The 21,569-nt window shown below is 33.8% G+C and overlaps 1 protein-coding gene across 1 annotated transcript in view; it reads right to left on the bottom strand.

Annotated features, from left to right (window-relative positions):
- The window catches only part of LOC129002705 (F-actin-uncapping protein LRRC16A), a 59,231-nt gene extending 40,450 nt beyond the window's left edge, over positions 1 to 18,781 (bottom strand). Inside the window, exons 1-5 of the mRNA XM_054430708.1 lie at positions 18,580 to 18,781; positions 3,364 to 3,461; positions 2,566 to 2,616; positions 1,004 to 1,063; positions 140 to 270 (exon numbers count right to left, since the gene is read on the bottom strand). Of these exons, the coding sequence (XP_054286683.1) occupies positions 140 to 270; positions 1,004 to 1,063; positions 2,566 to 2,616; positions 3,364 to 3,461; positions 18,580 to 18,616 (377 nt within the window). The 5' untranslated portion in view covers positions 18,617 to 18,781. The remainder of the gene's footprint in view (positions 1 to 139; positions 271 to 1,003; positions 1,064 to 2,565; positions 2,617 to 3,363; positions 3,462 to 18,579) is intronic.
- Positions 18,782 to 21,569: the final 2,788 nt, after the last annotated feature.

Below are 21,569 nucleotides of genomic sequence, written 5' to 3'. Positions count from 1 at the left end.
CTTGTCTTGTTGGTATACTTATTTGTATACTTGACTATACAAATGTTTGTATATCTGAATCAGTGAGTTACTTGGAGTTATACTGAAAGGAATAGGCCTATATGACCTGGAACAACTATTATTTAAAAGTATTTCTTACGTGAGAGGTACTGTGGGGAAGATGTTGCGTATCGCAATAGCCAGGGCTTGCACCATATCGTCCACTTCCGAACTGCCAGTGTCCTCGTTGGTGAGGAACGACCATATTTTGTCTCCTACAGTTAAAGTCAGCTGTGGGAAAATAATGGGTTCAATACTTCAAGCATAACAATTTTCATCAAAAATGACTTTTATTGATAAAATATGCAAACTCTTTTGAAATCCAAATTTTTTACTAAAATAGGTCTCTCAGAGACGGTGAACTATTTCCATATTAAAGATCACCCTCCATTAAATAAAAGCTGTAGAAGATTATGAACATCAATATAAAACGTTAACTAATGATGAAAGTATTCAGCTTGATCCAACTCGTTTGAGTTATTTTTCAACGGTTGTTGGATCAGAATTGATTTGAGTCAAATTTTGTGCAAATTTTTTCTGGATGAAACCACCATTTGGAAATAATTCTTCTTCTAACATAAGTGTTGTGTTCTAAAGTGTTTAATTATACTGTTATACTGCTATAGGTTATAGGTGTTATACTGCTTAATTATCAATTATCAATCATTGAGATGGGGACGCAGAACTGTAATATATAGCAAGCGACATCATTGTCAGTAAGCCATTGATGATTGATAGTATTTGACCAAAAATCTCAAGTACTAAAGTATTACGCTCTGTCCAGCAGACGGAGCTGTACTGCAGTCTCTTCACGATATTTTTGTACAGAGCAAAATGGTTTCAACAAGGAGACTTGACATATATAGCATTTTTCTATTTTTGGTACATTACACAGTAATTACAATAAATCAATAACCCAGGCCTATTAGAAATGAGAAACATTTTTTACATGGGGATTACTCACCTGATTGTTTCTTTTACTTTCAATCGCTTGAATTTCCAAGTAGTGGAAGTGGTAATCAATCTGTAACAAAACACAAGAATCAACTGAATCTGATATGTGAATCTTGCAAGTAAAATAAACTAAAGCTTGGTATGTAAATCTTGTAAATAAAATCAACTGAAGCTTGGTATGTAAATCTTGCAAGTAGAATCATAGACTAAGCAACACAAGTAGACTCCTCATCCCATTGTAAATTTTGAAGCTTGTTTTTTGTGTCTAGTTCATGTACGTCCACACTGATCGCTGGGGTAGACAACATTTTGTTTCTATTATTTTAGGGTTATTTTCATGATTTGTGCTTTACTATTTGGTTATAAAACTAGGAGACCAGTTATTGTTTATGATTAAATTGTTTTATTTTGTTAAATTATGTTTTAAATGACTGAAATAACAAGAAAAAAATTGTAAACAAAACATAACCTACCTACAGTTGGACGTACAGAACAAACAATAAAATTAGCTTCAGCTGTTCCATAAGGATGACAAATCTACTGAAGGAGTATGATTTATCTATGGTAGAATCAACTGCTTTGTATGTAAAACTTGCAAGTAAAATCAACTAAAGCTTAAATCTTGTAAACAAAATCAACTGAAGCTTGGTACGTAAATCTTTCAAGTAGAATCAACTGCTTTGTATGTAAAACTTGCTAGTGAAATCAACTGAAGCCTGGTAAATCTTGCAAGTAGAATCAACTGATGTTTTTCAGTTGACTTATGCAAGTTCACTGAAGCTATGTAAATCTTGCAAGTAAAATCAACTGATTACTGCAAGTAAAATAAACTGATCTTGCAAGTGGAATCAACTGCTTTGTATGTAAAACTTGCAAGTAAAATCAACTAAAGCTTAAATCTTGTAAACAAAATCAACTGAAGCTTGAAGTATGTAAATCTTTCAAGTAGAATCAACTGCTTTGTATGTAAAACTTGCAAGTGAAATCAACTGAAGCCTGGTAAATCTTGCAAGTAGAATCAACTGATGTTTTTCAGTTGACTCATGCAAGTAAACTCAACTGAAGCTATGTAAATCTTGCAAGTAGAATCAACTGAATACTGCAAGTAGAATAAACTAATCTTGCAAGTGGAATCAACTGCTTTGTGTGTAAATCTTGCAAGTAAAATTAACTGAAGAATCTTGCAAGTAAAATCAACTGAAGCTTTGTACGAAACCTTGCACATAGATTCAACTTAAGATCTTCCTAAATATTGCACAAAGACAACTGAAGCTGTTCTAGTAAAATAACTGTAGTGAATGCTTTGAGAATAAAACGGGAAACTTTAATCTTTATATATCTTTAGTAATACAGTAGAACAACTCATATCCGGCCTGGGTTTTACCAGTTTTTGGTTTATCCTGCCACTTCTGAGAACCAAATTTCCGGAATCAAATTGTCTTTCCCAAAGCTTAGTTGCTCATACTCGTCTCCACGACTCGAGCACTCGCAGGGTTTATCTGTTTGTTTAAATTATTTACATTTCACGCTGTTAGAGTTTGATTTTAGTTTGATAAACGTATTTCAACTTACCCTTGTTGGTACCTTTGCAGTGAGTAAGAAGAGGCGGCATGGTGAAAAGACCTGAAACGTAATTTAATAGTAAAATTGTCAACTTTAATCGGCTTCTTTCTATGACAAGTAGAACGTCTATAATTCAAACGTCAAAAATCCGGATTTGTCTCAATCATCATCTCAATAATCCGGATTTGCCTCAAGCAAGAAACACAATGATTTACCATCTAGTAAAACTAATTATGGTTGACTTAGCTGCAAAAAGCAACCACTACCGCAGTTCAAAAGCCTATCACACAATTTTTTAAAGCTCAAATGTGTAGTGCCTGATGTGTTTTACTGTACACTTTAACAAATGTTGCAATACACTTAATACAAAACAGACCTAGAACAAAATAAATTGCTATTCATCTCTCTTTTAGACCCTTTACTGTATCTTAGCAAATACAATTTTGAAAGTTTTACTTAAATAGTGTGTGCGAGCTTTTATACGGTAATTTTGATCATCCGGATAATTTTATAAACAGGATGGGGTCCAGTCCCAATTAATCCGGATTATAGACGTTCTACTGTATATTTTCAGATGGTAAATAAATAAAAATATGTGTTATCTAATATTGCATGTTATGTAGGCCTACTTGATAAAGACAAACTTTTTTCATGACAGACTTCACCCACAAATTATTTATTAGATTTATTAAGGTTTATTTGAGATTTAGTCTTTTGAGGGTACTTTACACCAGTAAGACGCTGAATCTAGTAGAATTCCATGAAGAAATATTTGAACACTGATTGACCAAATAAATATTTACTTACCAATACTCTGTTTTCGGTTTTATCTCCTTTAGTTTCCAGGCGTACAACATTTTTCAGAAGTATTTTCACACGTTTTCCAAGTAAGGCTTTTACACTCTCTGAAACAAAAAAAATAAAAAATGTTTCATAAACTTTTAAAGTAAAGCCTATTGTTATGGTTAGTTGTAATTTAATATTCCCAAGAATTAAAAAAAAATATATTACCAAAGTAGAAAACTAAAAAAAGGGTTTACAAATTGTTAAGGATTCTGCAATTTTTATAGTGTTAAAAGAGATAAAATTTGTAGGCCTAATTTTGTTTGATTGATTTAAATTTGAAATTAATATATACTCAAAATATAGAATAGTAGTTTGCTATTAGGTTTGTGCAGTGTTACATGTGATTGTTCATATATTTTTTTAGTTTTTAAAAAATTACAAAAATTGTTATTTTTATTAGAACATAATCTCCAGAAACAATTGTGACCTTTTATAGATAAGTTGTTTGGTCAATAATGTAGAGGCCTACCTAAATTTTTATGGTAAATTTGACACTATTAATGTATATAAATTGTATAGCCTAAAGTGAATAATGATAATTTGAATTGATTTTAGATTTAATTTGAACCTCTAGCAATTAACCCTTTGCGGTCGAATGGCGAGTATAGGTCGCTGCCCGCCATTTTTCCGACTGCTCAAAAATGGCGTCCTACAAGGACAAAAAAAAAATATATATTCAAAAAAGTTATTTTTTTTTGGTCGAATGGCGAGTATAGGTTGCTGGGCGCCACTTTCCTGACTGCTTGAATGGCAAGCTAAATTCGCCGGAAAATGTGGAAAAAATTCGACCTCAAAGGGTTAAAAACAGCTTTTGAACATTTTAACAATGATTTCTTCTACACAGAAAACCTGTTTTTAAAAGCCCTATAACTAGGCTCAAACCGACACAATCTCTCGCTCTAGTCACAACTCATTGCATCTTCTCTGACTGATGACTTCACTCCATGCATCACGCACCGCACACATCTACAGCCAATTAATTCAACCTTGTAGTTTCTCAGAGAAAGTGGAGGTGGAATTCAAATTTAATCACTCAAAACATCTTGGAGAGCACAAGGTACATAGGAGTGTCATTATGAATAACTAAAATATGATAAATAAAATTATGAAACCAAAAATAATTACTGGGTTCATAGTGTAAAAAATGTTGTAATTATAAATACCCACGCCGCGGCAAACTAAGAAAATTTCTATTCACAGTAGAACCTCTTTAATCCAAACTAATTGGGACCAGGGGTAGTTCGGACTATTAAGTTCGGATTACAGAACATATTGTTGTTTTTACATAACAATAGCTAAAACATGGCTAAAATTGATCAAAATTATTTTAGGGAAAGTGAAAAAAATGTTTTATAAAGTAAAATACAGTGTTTATTTAGTAAAGTAGTAAACATGGTGAATAAACAGTACTGTACATTAAATACAGTATCCAATAAAGAACTGCTGTACTGTGTATAGAGTACAGCAATGAGGGGTTCGGATTAAAGAGGCACTACTGTACCTGGCTGGAATTCCACTAAATTATTCCCTTCAAACTTTCAGATTTATTTCCTAAAAAATATCATTAATTTTAATGAGTAATTAGGTTTGCTGCTACAGGGAAGGTAATTAGGTGTATGTGTTTTTTTATTAAAATATTTGTAGCTTAGTACGAAGTAAACAAATTTTCCGGATTTCATTAAAATGTGTCCATTCACAAGCAAGCTCAGTTTTCTTATTCTCCAAGAACAACATGGTAATTTTAAATTTACACTTTTTTGGATTTTTTTCCATAATTTTTAGACATAAAAATACTTCAATTTATTAAATTATTTGTTTGTTAAGCTCTAAAAAATAGTTTTGAAAAAAAACTGCAAAATGTTGTTTTAGTGTGAAAATGGGAAACCCCCATTTTTACCCCACAAAACCCTGTTTCCATAGTCAGATCATGCTGGTTCGCGAACTCGTGCAAATAAACGTAGGTTTACTCCAAATTTAATCAAAATCAGGTCATTTTTGCTCGTGTTATCGTACTAAACTGACACACATACAGTGGATCCTCAATAACAAGGCACTTGATAACAAGTCAACCTTGATAACAAGTGTCATTTTCAGACCCCCCTTGAATTTATTTCCCCCTTAATCACATGGTATTGTAAATCTCGATAAGAAGTCAACCTTGATAACAAGTTTTATTTAATAATCCCTGTGGGACTCTTGTCATCAAGGTTCTACTGTATATATAGCCTATAAAATAAGATTCAATTATATGAATTTGAACGGGTGGTGTTTTTGGCCTCTGGGGACCTCAAAACAAAAAATAAATCGGTCCCAGGTCCAGGTCTTACCATGGGACCAATGGTAATAGCTTATTCCCCATATGGGAAATTTGCTAATATTCCCTATATGGGATATTCGCTTAAACAGAAAATAAAATAAATGAACACCTTTCAGTTTAGAAAAAAACTTAATACAAATCTTGTATTTTAGAAAATACCATCGTCGGAGAAAACCTGCAGACAGCTCGGCATGGCCTATTGGAACAATTAAAAGACAAGACATGGACTTGAACAGCACTGAACAGTGAAGCACTGGTTGATGTGTGAATCATAATTCAGCCGAATACAGATCAGTAGATTAGTCACCACTTGTAACTTGTGGTGACTTCTTGTCTTTGCTTGATAACTACCAACTACTCTGATACAGACGCAATATCTCATTTGTTATTCATACAAAAATACAGTATTGAATGTATATTGCGTAGAATCACTAAGTTTACGGTATTTCCGTCAGTGGTTCACACTGCCTCTGCACTGCAAATAACAAAACTCATGGTCTACCAAGAAAAACAAAGACAACAAAATACAACGCACACAGTATAGAAAATAGAATTCTGTAGATTATAAAGTAATTTCTTTATATTACATTTTGAGTTTTGTAGTTCTGCTGGCCAAATACAATTACAAGTGCCTGCCACAAACCGCCTTAGAACCAGCAGTTTGAGATACATTTTGTTCTTAAATAAAGGGGAAAATTATAACATTTGTTTGTTACTTTTGTGTACCAATTGGACTTTGCCAAAAGTCATGTGAAGTGTGGCAAGGCCAAACTGGTGTACGGTAATATTTTCCATAAATATATTTGAATTTTGCATATTTCGCATAGAGGGCATAAGCCTTGTATCATAGTAGAACCTAGAACCAGGATTAATTTACTTTTGGTTTCAATGTCCCTAGAGGCCAAAAACAACATCCATTCAAATTCATAGCTGTATATGTCAATTACTGCGATTTCACGAGTAAAAATCATCCGATTATGATGAAATTAGGTACAAACGTTTTAAACCTACATTTATTCAAACAAGTTCACAAACCAGTATGATCAGTAGGAACTCAATACATCAAGCTTTGCGATTTCATTCTGAAAAATTTTGAAGAGCTTTTAAAAACGGCTTGAACAGATTAAAATTTACCTTGTTATAGTCTTTTCAACTGTAAACAAAATGGCACAACCCTCAATGCTGTAAAAATTACAGATCAAAAATTTTGTGATTTGACCCATAAAATATCATAGTGATAATGGTTGTTGATAATCTAATCGGAGAAAGTATGTGTTAGATTGCTGATACTATTTATTTTAGAATATCTCTTACTATTAACACCTTAACTTTGTGAATAAAACAATGACCCTCCAAAAACCCATTTATGTATAACATTTGGCACATTTCTTCCCAAGCATCTGTGTAAGATTGTTTATCGTTTTGGCTCTTTTAAATGTTATAGGCCTCCTTTGACTAATCAGCTGGTAGCATTTACCTACACCAACAACTATTGGCGAAGGTCATTTCTTGTTACTTTCTCGTCTCTGCTTTACACAAGGTAGCGCCCGTTACCAAGCACGCTGATAAGGATGATATCAACTTAGACTAAGTGGTTCTTGTGGCCAGTAGTTGTATGAACCCCACCTAAGTTGCTGAGAACCCATGGATCGTTACATAATTTAGTTCTAAATCATTTCTCGTCCTCTAAAAAACTATAGCAAAAGAATAGAGTAAAAATTGTAAACTATAAAAATTTAGTGCTACCAAGCATAAGCAACACGAAACACATAAAAATAAACTTCAGATTTTGGCACGGGTTAAGGAAAAATTTAAAACAATAAAATGTTAATTTTCTAAGTTGAAATGCAGCCTTTTCTTATTGAATTTGTTTATCCACATTCACAGTAATTTTGCCTTCTCTTATTGCTTTACACAATATTTGGAAGTTAGAACTTTTTCAGTCATTCAAATTATTAGGCCAGTAAAAATAGGTTTTTGCCCGGAAATAATTACCGGAAAGCTGGAAATCGTTTTAATCCTTTTGTTTTATATAGAAGTAAAAGGATTTGAAGTTTGTCCCATTTTTCCAGGTGAGCTTCTGACCTGGGACCACAAAAACCTTGAAATTTAGGGTTATTTTTTAGTTTTTACTAAAACGTCAACAAACCGTCCAAGCTACAGAAAAACACATAGTAAAGGAATTGTAGAGCATAAAATTCCGCATCCATTGAGTATATGGTGATGAATATCGAACCAATATTAAGCTATTTATAGTAATTTAAATAAAGTTATTTTATTAAAAATTATTGAACACTGCATATTTAACATTTATTTTTCTTCTAGAAGATGGATTCCAAGTACATTATTATTTACAAAGTAATTAAAACGAATTACAAATACCCTCGCCGCAGCAAACCTGCAGACTAAATGATTTTCCATTTACCTGGCTGGATTTATACTAAAATATTCCCTAAAAATTGTCAGATTTAATTCCTATTTAATTAACATTAATTTTAGTGATTCCTTAGGTTTGCTGCTACAGGTAAGATATTGAGATGTGTTTTTTATTGCAATGTCGATAGCTTAGCATTAAATAAACAAAGTTTTCAAATTTGGTTTAAATATATCCATAAACATGCAAACTACGACAGTTTATTTATTCTCCATAAGAATAACATGGAAATTTAAATTTAAATTTTTGAATTATCCCTGTAACCGTTGGGCATACAACAACGCTTCAATATACAAATAAATTGTTTATTTGTTTAAGCTTTACAAAATAGTTTGGAGAGAAATTATGAAATTTTGTGCTTTTGGGGTCAAAAATAGGAAAATCTATTTTTACCCCATAAAAACCCCATAAGCCCCCGCTCCCACAGTACGATTATGATGGTTCGTGAACTCATTAGAATAAATGTAGGTTTACACGTTTGTACCAAATTTCATCAAAATCCGATCATTGAACATTGGATATTTAACATTTATATTTATTCTAGAAAATGGATTCCAAGTACATTATTATTTACAAAGTAATTAATACGAATTACAAAAAACTGATCAATTTTTTTGTCTCTTTTGTCGTGAATCATGAATTGCAGGTCTAACTTCCTCCTCCTCTGTGCGCGCTCATAGCTTATTTTTGGTTTTTCTTTCCCTGGTGGGTTGGTGCAAGAAACGTCTTTAGAGTGTTGTATATTTGACTCTGTACTTCCTACAAGTGCAACCACTTTTACAACCTTTCGCACACTTACATAAGATAGTGTTAAGAGGATCTGGTAGTGCAGCTTCAACATTTGTTGGTTTTGGAAGTATCCCATGCTTATATAACTTCCAGCCCCAATCAGTAGGCTTTACCTTCCGCGTGGTTGAATTGAGTCTTCATTGGTTTCTCCATAGGATTCCGCCGAAGGAGTAAATGCATTGCAGCCAGTGTCAAGTTTGATGAAACAATGTCCCTCACCTTGCCATAAGAACACTTTCTTGCAAATGAAGGAAATAAACACAATCTCATAACCTTGAATACTCAAAGATTGAAGCAAGAAAACTGTGAAGCAGGCTGCCGAGGATGCAGATACTACTATTGTCATGCAAGCCATCTAACTAGTTCAGCAGTCAGAACGTGTTATAATCGTGGGGGGAAGATATTGACCTCCGTGTGCTCTTAACTGAATTTGTTCCCAAATCAGCCACTATTTATATACCTCTTCACCTCTTGAAACCCGGGGAAAGGGAAGTCCAGCAATACGTTTTATTCCCCAGTGAAATTCAAATATTCTTCGACCTTTAAAAGCAATATCTTGTTTCTACGTGCATTTGGTGGCTGAAATTGCTTACTGATGGGGGCTGGAAGTCATCTAAGCATGGGATACTTCCAAATCCCAACAAATTTTGAAGCTGCACCACCAGATCTTCTTAACAATATCTCATGTAAGTGTGCAAAAGGGTGTAAAAGTGGTTGCACTTATCGGAAGAACGGAGTCAAATGTACGATGCATGTTTTTTAAAATTCTCTGTTCCAGCGCTGTGATTGGCATTTTGTAGAGCTTAAACAAATAAATAATTTATTTGTATATTGAAGCATTGTTGTATGCCCAACGGTTACAGGGATAATTAAAAAAAAAATTTTAATTTAAATTCCCATGTTATTCTTATGGAGAATAAATAAACTGTTGAAGTTTGCTTGTTTATGAAAATATTTGAACAACATTTGGAAATTTTGTTTATTTAATACTAAGCTATCTACATTGCAATAAAAAACACATCTCAATATCTTCCCTGTAGCAGCAAACCTAAGGACTCACTAAAATTAATGTTAATTAAATAGGAATTAAATCTGACATTTTTTAGGGAATATTTTAGTATAAATCCAGCCAGGTAAATGGAAAATCATTTAGTCTGCAGGTTTGCTGCGTCGAGGGTATTTGTAATTCGTTTTAATTACTTTGTAAATAATAATGTACTTGGAATCCATCTTCTAGAAGAAATATAAATGTTAAATATGCAATGTTCAATAATTTTAAATAAAATAACTTTATTTAAATTACTATAAATAGCTTAATATTGGTTCGATATTCATCACCATATACTCAATAGATGCGAAATTTTATGCTCTACAATTCCTTTACTATGTGTTTTTCTGTAGGCTGGACGGTTCTTTGACGATTTAGTAAAAACTAGAAAATAACCCTAAATTTCAAGGTTTTTGTGGTCCCAGGTCAGAAGCTCACCTGGAAAAATGGGACAAACTTTAAGTCCTTTTACTTCTATACAAAACGAAACGATTAAAACGATTTCCAGCTTTCCGAGAATTATTTCCAGGCACAGCCAATTTTTTAACTAATTTTACTGGCCTTATGTTTTTCAATAGAGAATTATTTTCAAACTTTCTTTTTAAAGAAAATGAAAAGAATTTTTAAACATAAATTATAGATATTTTGTATAGAGCAAACTTACTAAAACAAAAACCGTTGTTTAGTTTTGTAGAGTAGTATTATATACTTTAGTGGAGTATGAAAATCTATAGAAACTATATTTATTCACATTAATGTAAAATTTTACTTGCGATTCTGCTTTAACAAACTGACAGCTTAATAGATTTTCCCATATGTTACTAGAAGTAACAAGAAGAATGCATACATCCTTAAAAGATATTCTTACATCTTGTACACTTAACAGTCTGAGTTTGACCCTAGATTATTCGATCAACGAATGGTTATACGCCACCAAGGGTTGTAAATCCTGCTAAAAAATAATACATCAATTTGTTATCGTCAGGGATGTGATAGATGTGTTGTTAGTTTACATTCAGAAAGATTGCCAAGAAGTAAAAGTGCTTGACGATACGTGCCAATCTAAAATAGTTGACATTGTTAAGTCAGTAAAAACCGATAAAGATGTTGTTGGAAACATAAATAGTACAGTAAAACTGCCAGGACATTGTTCTTTGTCATAGAACAAGGAATATTTATGAGGAATATTGCACTCAGTAGCAGAGCGATCAGAAAAATAGGCCAAACAACCCAAATTATATGAGAGAAAAATATTTAAATCACCTGGATTATCACCACTTACTGTTAACCCATTCAATTAACTTTTAACGGAATTTCTCTGTAGTAAATTATTTGTAAAGTCATACCTCAATAATTCAAATTATATTCTATTTAACTTCTATGTACAGTAGAGTTCCGCAAACTCGGCACTCGATAACCCGGCAGTCTGGATAACTCGGCCATTACCTGGCTCAGATAGTTGGTGATTTTTTGAGTCTGAGTTAAAGATTGACTCAAGCCAGCTCAAGTCAAATCATTCACAACTCGTACCAAGAATGTTGTGTACTATATGGTGCCTATGTGATGACTTAAGGCGGTTAATAAGCTATAAAATTGTATTGTTCTTATTTTTAACCCTAGTTCCCGATAACCCGGCACTTCACAAACTCTGCACCCTTCCAGTCCACATCACGCCGAGTTTGCGGGACTCTACTGTAATTAAAACGGTTTGATTCTACACAAATTAATTGCCCTAGAAATTTTCATAAGTTGCTACAAGAATCACTTGTTAAGGTAAGTGGTGTTTAAATAACTTTTACTATTTACTACAAACCAGCTGTTACCCACGGGCTTCACCCCGTTTGACTTCATAAGTATTAATAAAATTATTGATTGGTTAAGTTAAGCTGAAATAAACAAAACAGCATACAGTAATACAAACAAATAAGTACAGCTGAGGTATTTTTAACATTAGGTATATGGAACGTTCCCTTTAGAAAGGAATTACGACCTTAAAGGGCAATTTATGAAATAATGGATAGTTTTGCGCAACAAGGTTTCTCGTCATGACGAACATTTTAAGTATATGGTTTATGGGTATGTGACTTACAGTTTCCTCAAAAGTTCATGGGTACTTTTGGCTTTATAGATCACTAGCTGTGCCCGCGGGCTTTGCCCCGTTTAACTTCATAAGTGAGCTCGTTCTCATGGCTCAATCACGTCCTGGTTGAAGTTCGTTCGCTACGCTCACTCACTTTTAGGTTGGAGCTCGTTCGCTGCGCTCACTTGCATTCGGGTTAGCTCGTTCGCTAAGCTAACTCGCCTCCAAGTTGAAGTTCGTTCGCTACGCTCACTCACCTTTTGGTTGCAAATTAGCTGTTGTCATAAATGTAAAAGAAATAATAGTGCTGCACCCTGTTGGTAATCCTTGTAACTTTAATGCTATTGAGCATCATAGAATAGAACCAACATGTTTAATTGAAACAGCTGTTAAGATTCATTAATTCCATTTAAATATGAGAACTCATAAGGTTAACATGGGAAACTCCAGAGCCACTGGGGCGGAGCCCGAGAGTCCGATCAGAATAAAAACAGCTTAGTTTTCCTATTTAATGCCTAAAGAATCAGTGTACCAAATTTCAGCCTCCTAGGTAAATGGGAAGTAAGAGAATTAGAAATGAGTGAGTGAGTCAGTCAGTCTGTCAGTCAGTCAGTGAGGGCTTTGCCTTTTATATATATAGATAAGGTTAACAATAAGATATGTATATTTTTTTACAAATATTTAAGAACAGATCAATTCAATGATTAATTTATTGAACCTTGACCAACCCATCCATGAAACCAACCCATTATATGAAACCAGACACAATCTATTCCACAAGAGAGTCAATGACGTCATACCTTTGAAGATGAATATTTAATGAATTAATTTCCATATAAATTATTAAAAAGTTAATGTTACCTTTGAACTCAATCAAATTGATTTATATCCTTTTCTTTATTTCTATATTCTATGATTTTTAAGTTATAGTGTATTGGGCTACATTTTTTTAGACGCCTATTTCAGTGTAGAATAAAAATTTTGATGAGACAGTTTACTGTAACTATTAACAACACAATTGCATGATGGGAGTTCAGGTATAAAAACTAACCGCTTCACAGACTAGACAAAATGGTGAATGGGATTTCACTCTTATAGCTTTTACACTCTGTTAAACATGTTACGATGTTGTATTTGATACGCTTACTGATAGTGAGGAATGTAACGAAGCAATTGAGGTACTGTTCCTCTTATGAGAGAAAAGCCCATTATTAAAACCTTAAAGGAAAAAGAAAAACGGTAACATACTTTGAATACTCTTTCTGAATTTCAACTGAATCCCAAAAAAAACTTTGGCATTCAATGATTGGAAAAATAATAAAATAGGCTGGCAATTATTTTAGCCCAAAATTAAACAACTAGATTATACTTTTACACTGACACATCACAATGTGTATTCTAAGGCAAAGATGCCAACTTTATTACTAACAAAGATCAACCTGGTTCTTCATCTATGACCACAAAAAGCTGCAACAAGGACAACTTTTCCCAGTCTAGAGCCATTATAAATGTTTTGACTTTGCTCAGGATTAAACTGACAACATGTGGGTAACCAGGCAAGCACTATAACCACCCAGCTACCCAACAATGAATAGGTTCACTGGAAAAACTAATAAATTCTACATCCGGACCAGTTCAAAGATGGTTCATCCCAGTCCTATAATTAGGCTAGTGGTTTTAGAGTTAATATTGTAGATAGGGGGTGAGAGACCTTGCCAACTAGGAAGCGAACTGGAGGTGTTTAGGTAAACACTGAGGTCTTTGCACACAGTAGCAGAGCGATCAGATAAATAGGCTAAGTGGCAATAGAATGGGGTTAGTCAACCAGGAGGGGAGGCACGGGAGGTGGTGAGTACTGGATCTGTTACTATTTTTGGGGTCAGCTCCGATGGGAGAGGTTTAGGGGTTAAGTCTTGTTTTTGGGAGAAAGTTGAGGGTTCAGTTTTGTTCTATCTGAGAAACCCTGAGGTCCCGGGTTTGATCCCCGCCAAGTCACCAATGGATTTTACCTAAGTGATAACACCGCAACCCCTAGGTCTAGTCTGAAATAATGTGAAAAACAATTCTAGGCTCGTGCCTAGTGTCCTAGAAAAAAAAAGTCTGAGAAACTTGGGAGTCTTTAATTTAAAGGGGTTTCATTTAGTGGTCGTTTTGAGTAAAAAGGGAGAAGTTCATTCTTATTACTATTTGCGTATCAGACGTGGGCTAAAGTAAAACAGGGAACCTAGCTTAGCGATTGCGCTGCCTCCAGAGCGGTTCTGTAGTCGGCTCTCACATTGTAATCCATATATAAAGCCAAAAGTACCCATGAACTTTTGAGAAAACTACAAGTCACAACCCCTAGTCCAGCATCTGTAATTTCAAATAAAATGTTAAATAACTCAATTATTATCATTGATATAGGATTTTTCATTGTAAAATATTTAAAGCAGATGCGGTTTGTAATACAATGTCGTTTTAAACAGGTTTCTATCGTGTCTAGTTCACAAGATATGAGCGATGTTCTAGAACGCGCCTCAACGCTACTCCCCCCCCCCCCCCCTCCCACCAAGTTGTGCACCTGCTGGAATGGCGACAACATAGGTTTTTGTCATCTCCAAGCTGCCCTCAACAACAATCAAAAGTCAAAATGCGTTACACTTTCGGTATATACCCAATTTTTACAAGTCTGTACTACACGTTGATTTCTGCCGCGCAGCGGCGTCACCCGCGTCACCGTGCCGCTTCATCGGAAACCTCGCATAACTTTGTAATATCACGATATAATTTCCATATACAGTCACTTTAGAGTGTAAAACATATAATGCACGATGAAAAACTATACTTTTTGTTGTTTTAAAGGGGTTTTAATGGATAATTTAACATTTTTTAGGGGTTTTTATTCAAAATTTTAAATAAATTGTTAAATGACTCAACTAATATCATAGATACTGGACTTTTCCTGGATACTTTTTTAATGCAGATGAAGTTGGTAATACAATGCCGTTTAGAGCTTGTTTCTATCGTGTCTAGTTCACGAGATATAAGCGATTTTCTAGAACGCGTCTCAGAGCACCTTCCCCCCCCCTCCCCCCAAGTTGTGCACCTGCTGGGAGGGCGACAACATCGGTTTTTGTCATCTCCAAGATGCCCCCAACAACAATCAAAAGTCAAAAAGAGTTACACTTTCAGTGCATACTCAACCCCCTATAGATGCTGGACTACCCATAAACCATATACTTAAAATGTTCGTCATGAAGAGAAACCTTGCGCAAAACTATCCATTATTTCATAAATTGAGCTTTAAGGTCGTAATTCCATTCTAAAGGGAACTTTCCATATACCTATTGTTAAAAATGCCTCAGCTGTACTTAGGTATTTGTTTGTTATTCTTTCAATTTACTACCTATTAAAATCAGGTGTGATTTAACCAAACAATAGTGTTATTAATACTCATGAAGTCAAACGGGGTGAAGCCCGTGGGTAACAACAGCTAGTTATAATAGTGTCATTTGTAGGGTTGCTCTGTTTGTTTTAGAGCTCAGTTGAAATATAGGTTTGATGGTTATACCTAGCATATACAACTGGAATTATATTTCTGGGGAAAACAACCCTCACACAACATAAGTAAACTAGTACTATAAATTTGTGAAGCTCAGATCTACCTCATGTGTAAGTCCACGATAGCTAAGGAGTAGAGAGGATAGGTATCGTGTTCTTCACACATGTACTACCTGTTTTAAAATTGAAAGGTCCGTTTGTTACTCGGTGAATTCAACTTCAAACGTCACTGTATGTTTTGTGAACGAGACATTAACTCTAAAGTCCAGGTCAAGGCCATTTTTTTGTCTAATTGCACTGGACTATTTGTTTTGTGAGCAAGTCAAACTAGTTTAGAAATAGAATGCATTGTCTAATGTTTTGAGGTTAAAAAACTGGAAAACCCCATTTTTACCCCATAATATCCCCGTAAAATCCCGTTCCTATACTTAGTCCGAATATGCTGGTTCATAAACTCATTCAACTAAACATATGTCATAAAACCCACTGACTTGCTAGGTAGGACTAAGTTAATAAAAACCAGGTAGGCTAGGTAACTTAGGCTTTGGATGTGAGAGTCTAGCGGTAGAAGAGAAGAATTTTTTAAATAGGCCTAGGCCCAGCTTGGTAAATAGGCCTACTTATTCTTAAAGCTAATGTTGAGCACCAGTAGGCTCAAAACATTGATAAGATAGACCGACTAAGTTATCCTGAGTACAGTTTCTTAACTGGGCTAGGTACCCTAATATCTATTGAAAATATTGATCGGCCTAATAGTAGGCCTAAAATTAGATATATTTAACAGTTAGTCTATGTAATCTTTATCGACACACCTTATACTAGAATTACAGCAACATCGAAAACTCAATAGATGGATGCGGCTCAAATCTCAATACTTCCCAAATAAATGCAAAATCCAGCCAAAACAACCTTTCAGACCACGAATCTACTAAAGATTTTAAAACTCTCTTAACCAAACCATAAAAAAAACCATTAAGTTTAGTCCTATCTCACCTCAAAATTTAGAAGAAATAAAAAGGAGACTTAGTAAAGAAACCTGGAGAGAAGTGTATGAGAGTCAGTTTTTGGAACAAAAATACAATAATTTTATCAACATTAAAAGAAGAGAGATGGACGAAATTATGCCAAGAACTCAAAAAAATACCTATTTTAATCTAAAAATAAATCATACTTCTGGGAAGAAAACCTACAAAAACTGAAAACTGTCTTAACTACATCACAAAATAAACAATATCACTGGACGAGAAGGAGACAAGAAGACCCTCACCATCCTAAAACGTACATACGACTTAGAAATCAAAAAGAAAAAAAATAAGAACACAACCTAAGCAAAATTTCCAATAGGGAGTACCAACAATGAAAATAGCAACAGGCTGTGCTGTAGGCCTACCCAAAACATGAAAAAATGAAACAGACCGATTCTATCCTCGCCACATATCAAAATATCTTAAAAAGTAATCTACAAACAAATCATGGAACACTTTTATTAATAGCCTATTGATTTTCTTTTGTCCAATCAACACGGCTTTTGCAAAAATAAGTCCATAAATACAACCCAAAACCAACTCTGCGAAACCATCACCTCATACTGGGAGAAAAAACCAAACGTAGGCCTACCGTATCTGATATCATCAGCAACTCATACAACTTTCCTCGACATAAGTTAACTAGGTATAGAACAACACCTGACCTGGAATAACCACCTAGAAAAACTTGGGAAAAAATTATCATCATCACTTTTTGCCATACAAAGGATACGCTCCATAACAGACAAAACACTTCAAAAATAGCCAACTAACTTACACACTCTTGAACGAATCTCACAAAATCCTACCAATCTCACTTGCACTTCGGAATAGTAGCCTGAGGGACATCGGCGGATTGCTACATCTACATAATCCAAATTCTTAAAAAAATTGCGTTAGGAATCATAAAAAATCTACAACCACAGGAACATTGTAAACCATACTTCGTCAAAAACAAAATCTTTACCGTGCCAAACCTATACATCCTCTAAGTTGTAAACCTCCTAAAACTAAACCCCCCAAAGCTTAGGGAAAACTGCCACAAATCCCTAAGTTAGCTTAAGAAACACAAAAACAAACTTCGATACCCAAGAACACAGATTGTCAAAAACCAGCAAAATACCCCAAATCTTGGGGTCAAAATTTGTTTAATGCTCTCCCAAAACATGTAAAACGAATAAAATATCCAAAACTTATTTTAAAACACTCAAAGAATAGGCCTATCAAGTCAAAAAACAATTTTACAAATTACGGTAAGTTTGGATGAGTTCTTTGAAGAGCACACTGCTCACCATAAAGATAGGCCCCAAAACAAACCCACATTACACCATACACATTAAACACTATAATGACAGAAAAAGAAAAAAGCAGATGATGATTCCCTAGTCTCTACGACTACGGTCAAAGAGGACCAAGATCAATCCAAAAGGTAAAAGGTAGGTATGGATGAATCGATTATAAAACCAACCTAACTAACAAAAAGTTGCTGAGTATGAAAATATTGAATGAAGGTTTAGTAATCGAGTCAATATTTTAATCGATATTAGACCAGTTTATGAAAACTATACCTGTTATTATTGTAGGTACCGGTTTGCCTACCGTAGATCGTAGGTACATTAAGCTAATGCTACCTCTTTCTTCCAAACCAAGCCTATTTTATTTCTTAATTTTAAAGTAAATTTAGCCTATTATGCCCAGAAATAAGGAAGTGGTATTTGAGAAAGCCCTTAACTTAAGTTTTGCCCTAGGCCTACCTAGCCTAAGTAAAAATAAAATATAACTATGTCGGAGAATGAGAACCAGGCAGTGTTAAGTCATTGTAATATAAACTAATTTGACTGCTTTTACGACTATGTTTTGATACAAATGAAAACGAAGATGCTACCTATGGTCTCTAGACTCTAGGTCAAGGTAATTCGCAAGAAAAACTTGAACTTGACTCACCATTCAAATCCTTCGTCAGCTGAGATCTCGTAGACATATTTAAGATTTAACATACACTGCATAACACTCTTCGATATTTCACTTTACATTACTAAATCCCTAAATCTTGAATACACAAGAATATTGGGTCATTTCATTTTCTAACACCTTAGTACACCAACTTCAGACAGAGAAGCCATGTTAAGTTTAACGTTAACGCTAACAAATAAATTCGTCTGCCAAAAATAAGTTGTGTGTACACAGTTTTAAAGTGTTGCCAACTTTTACTTCTACATATGGCCAACCAAATAAAAACAGAAAATGAGAGATACGAGATTACTGGCATCTATATATATAATTCTGTAAGACCAAATTTTTACCAGAAAATTGTGGACGTCTGGTAAGTTGCAGAAAAGTGGGAGAGGTCTTAAATTAAAGGTCTTGACCCCAGGGATTCGGGAAAAATAGCAGAATTTCCATAAAGTTACCAGAAAACGAGATATAACGTAAAATATCCACCATATAAAATACATGGGGACCGAAAAACGTCTGCATTCTATCAGCTGTTACTTATTTATTTGCAATGTTTACATTTATTCCGAAAGTCAAAGTTGGTAAATAATGTTTCAAAATGAATTGTGTTTTTTTTTTGTTTCCGTTTTTATAATGAATGAAGTAATCTATCTATATATATAATTCTGTAAGACAAAATGTTTACCAGAAAATTGTGGACGCCTGGTAGGTCGCAGAAAAGTGGGAGGGGTCTTAAATTAAAGGTCTTGACCCCAGGGACTTGGGAAAAATAGCAGAATTCCCATAAAGTTACCAGAAAACGAGATATAACGTAAAATATCCACCATAAGAAATACATGGGGACTGAAAAACGTCTGCATTCTATCAGCTGTTACTTATTTATTTGCAATGTTTACATTTATTCAAAAGGCCATGTTATGTTGGTAAATAATGTTTCAAAATCAATTGTATTTGTTTAATTTTTTTGTTTTCCGTTTTTATAACGAGTGAAGTAACTATACAGGGTAGGGACCTGCAAGACGTGGAAGAGTGTCCAGGAATTCAACTGATTTAAGAAATGCTGAAAGAGAGGTCATGTAGGGCCTAACTGTGAAAGAAATCCAGAAGCTGTTTTACAACCTTCCTTCAGAAGAACGCTGGAAAATAAGTTGAGTGTTTTCTGAGGTTCCAACAGAAAAGGGCATTAACGGTAATTTTGAATCTAAAAAAAAAATCTGATGTAGTTAAAAATGATTTTTCCAAATTGAAAATATTTACAGTTTACAGCCTCTTTATTTTTGAAACAATAAAATTTGTAGTATCTAACAATAAACTAACATTTGGTAATACTGTCCATAGCTATAATACAAGACCCCATCGATTGGTTGAACATCATAAATTAGAGCTTTTTAAAAAGAAAATCACCTATAAAGGAAACAAATATTTCGATCTTTTGCCACAAAATATCAAAAAAGAAATAAATAATACAAACAGATTTTTAAATTTGGCAAAAGCATTTCTAATCCAATCAGCTTTCTTTTCTATCGGGGAGTTTTGTTCTTGACTCTTTTGATTTTGACTCTCTCTTAATAATTTAGAATACAATTTAACCTTATGTATTTTTTGAATAACCATCTCACTTAGTTTTAGTTCCCATGACTCTATTTCATGTAACTATATGTTTGCATATTATGAAATAAAGATATTTTGATTGATTGATTGATTGATTGTTGTTTCTCACAATCTAGGTCCTCTTAACAGCACTTGCATGTATTGTGGCGCACTTCACTTCGCAGAGGAGGCCACAAATGGACATTTCAACGCATGTTGCCACAATGGACATACCACAACCACAAGTAAATGACTAACTAATTGTTTTAACATGATTCAAACTTCATAAAAAACATAAGGCAATACAACAGTGCAATGGCTATTGCGTCGCTTTCCGCTACACAAAAAGAGATTCCGGGAAATGGGCCTTACTGTCTTAAAATTCAGGGACAAATTCATAGATTTCTGACTTACCACCGCCAAATGGGGAGTTGCCTTCATAATAATTAATAATAATTTTAACCTTTACATTTGGTTCTCAAAATGGAAACTATAACAGAATTCGTAAGAACACAAAACAAATCTTTAATTTTAAACTATAAAATATGAAAATATAAAATATAAATCATAACTAGATCTCGCCGAAGAGCACATTGTAAACCGTTATTTGTGGGCACTGGCATATTAACTGTCATTAATGTTTTTATCCTGCATTGTCTGATTAATGTTAAGAAAAAGGAAAAAGAGTATGATTTGCGCCAAGACATTCATGGTTATAACACAAGGAATAGGGGTCTAGTTGATGTACCTCACTGTAGGCTACAGAAAACTGCAAACAGTCATTTTGTTTTAGGTATTAAATTATTTAATAAGCTTCATCCCCAAGTCAAGTCCTTGCCGTTAAGTGTCTTTAAAAGAAAATTAACTATGTGGCTTTCATCTCACCCAGTTTACAAAATTGAGGAATTTTTTGAATGTGATCTCATTTTTTGCTAATGTTACCTAAATGTTTTTAAGTTAGGCTAGGATTTTTATTACTGTAATTAATTTTCATATTTTTCATGTTCACTATTTTGATATGTTTTTTACCCTATTCCATCTGTGATAATGTGAGAAATTTTGTTTTTAAGTTAGGCTAGGATTTTTATTACTGTAATTAATTTTTGATATTTCATGTTCACTATTTTGATATGTTTTTTTTACCATATTCCATCTGTGATAATGTTAGTAATTTTGTCCCTCTATGTTCATTGTACACCTGTGATAACCATTAGCCTTTTTAAGAAAGACCCACTATTATTCACTATTATTCATAATTTAAGTTTGTTAAGTTTGCATATTTTTTAAAAATTATTTTAAACCTGTTAAATGTTAAACTAAGGGCAGCCTATATTTTGATATTTTCATGTCAAATTTTAATAATTATAAGTATTGCATCTTATATCTTT

This window comes from Macrosteles quadrilineatus, unplaced genomic scaffold (genome assembly GCF_028750875.1).
Source record: "Macrosteles quadrilineatus isolate MER2022 unplaced genomic scaffold, UCM_ALF_1.0 Scaffold_9__3_contigs__length_116548681, whole genome shotgun sequence".
Lineage (NCBI taxonomy): Eukaryota > Metazoa > Arthropoda > Insecta > Hemiptera > Cicadellidae > Macrosteles > Macrosteles quadrilineatus.
Note: the sequence above shows the minus strand (reverse complement) of the source record. Positions and strands in the feature narration are given on the sequence as shown.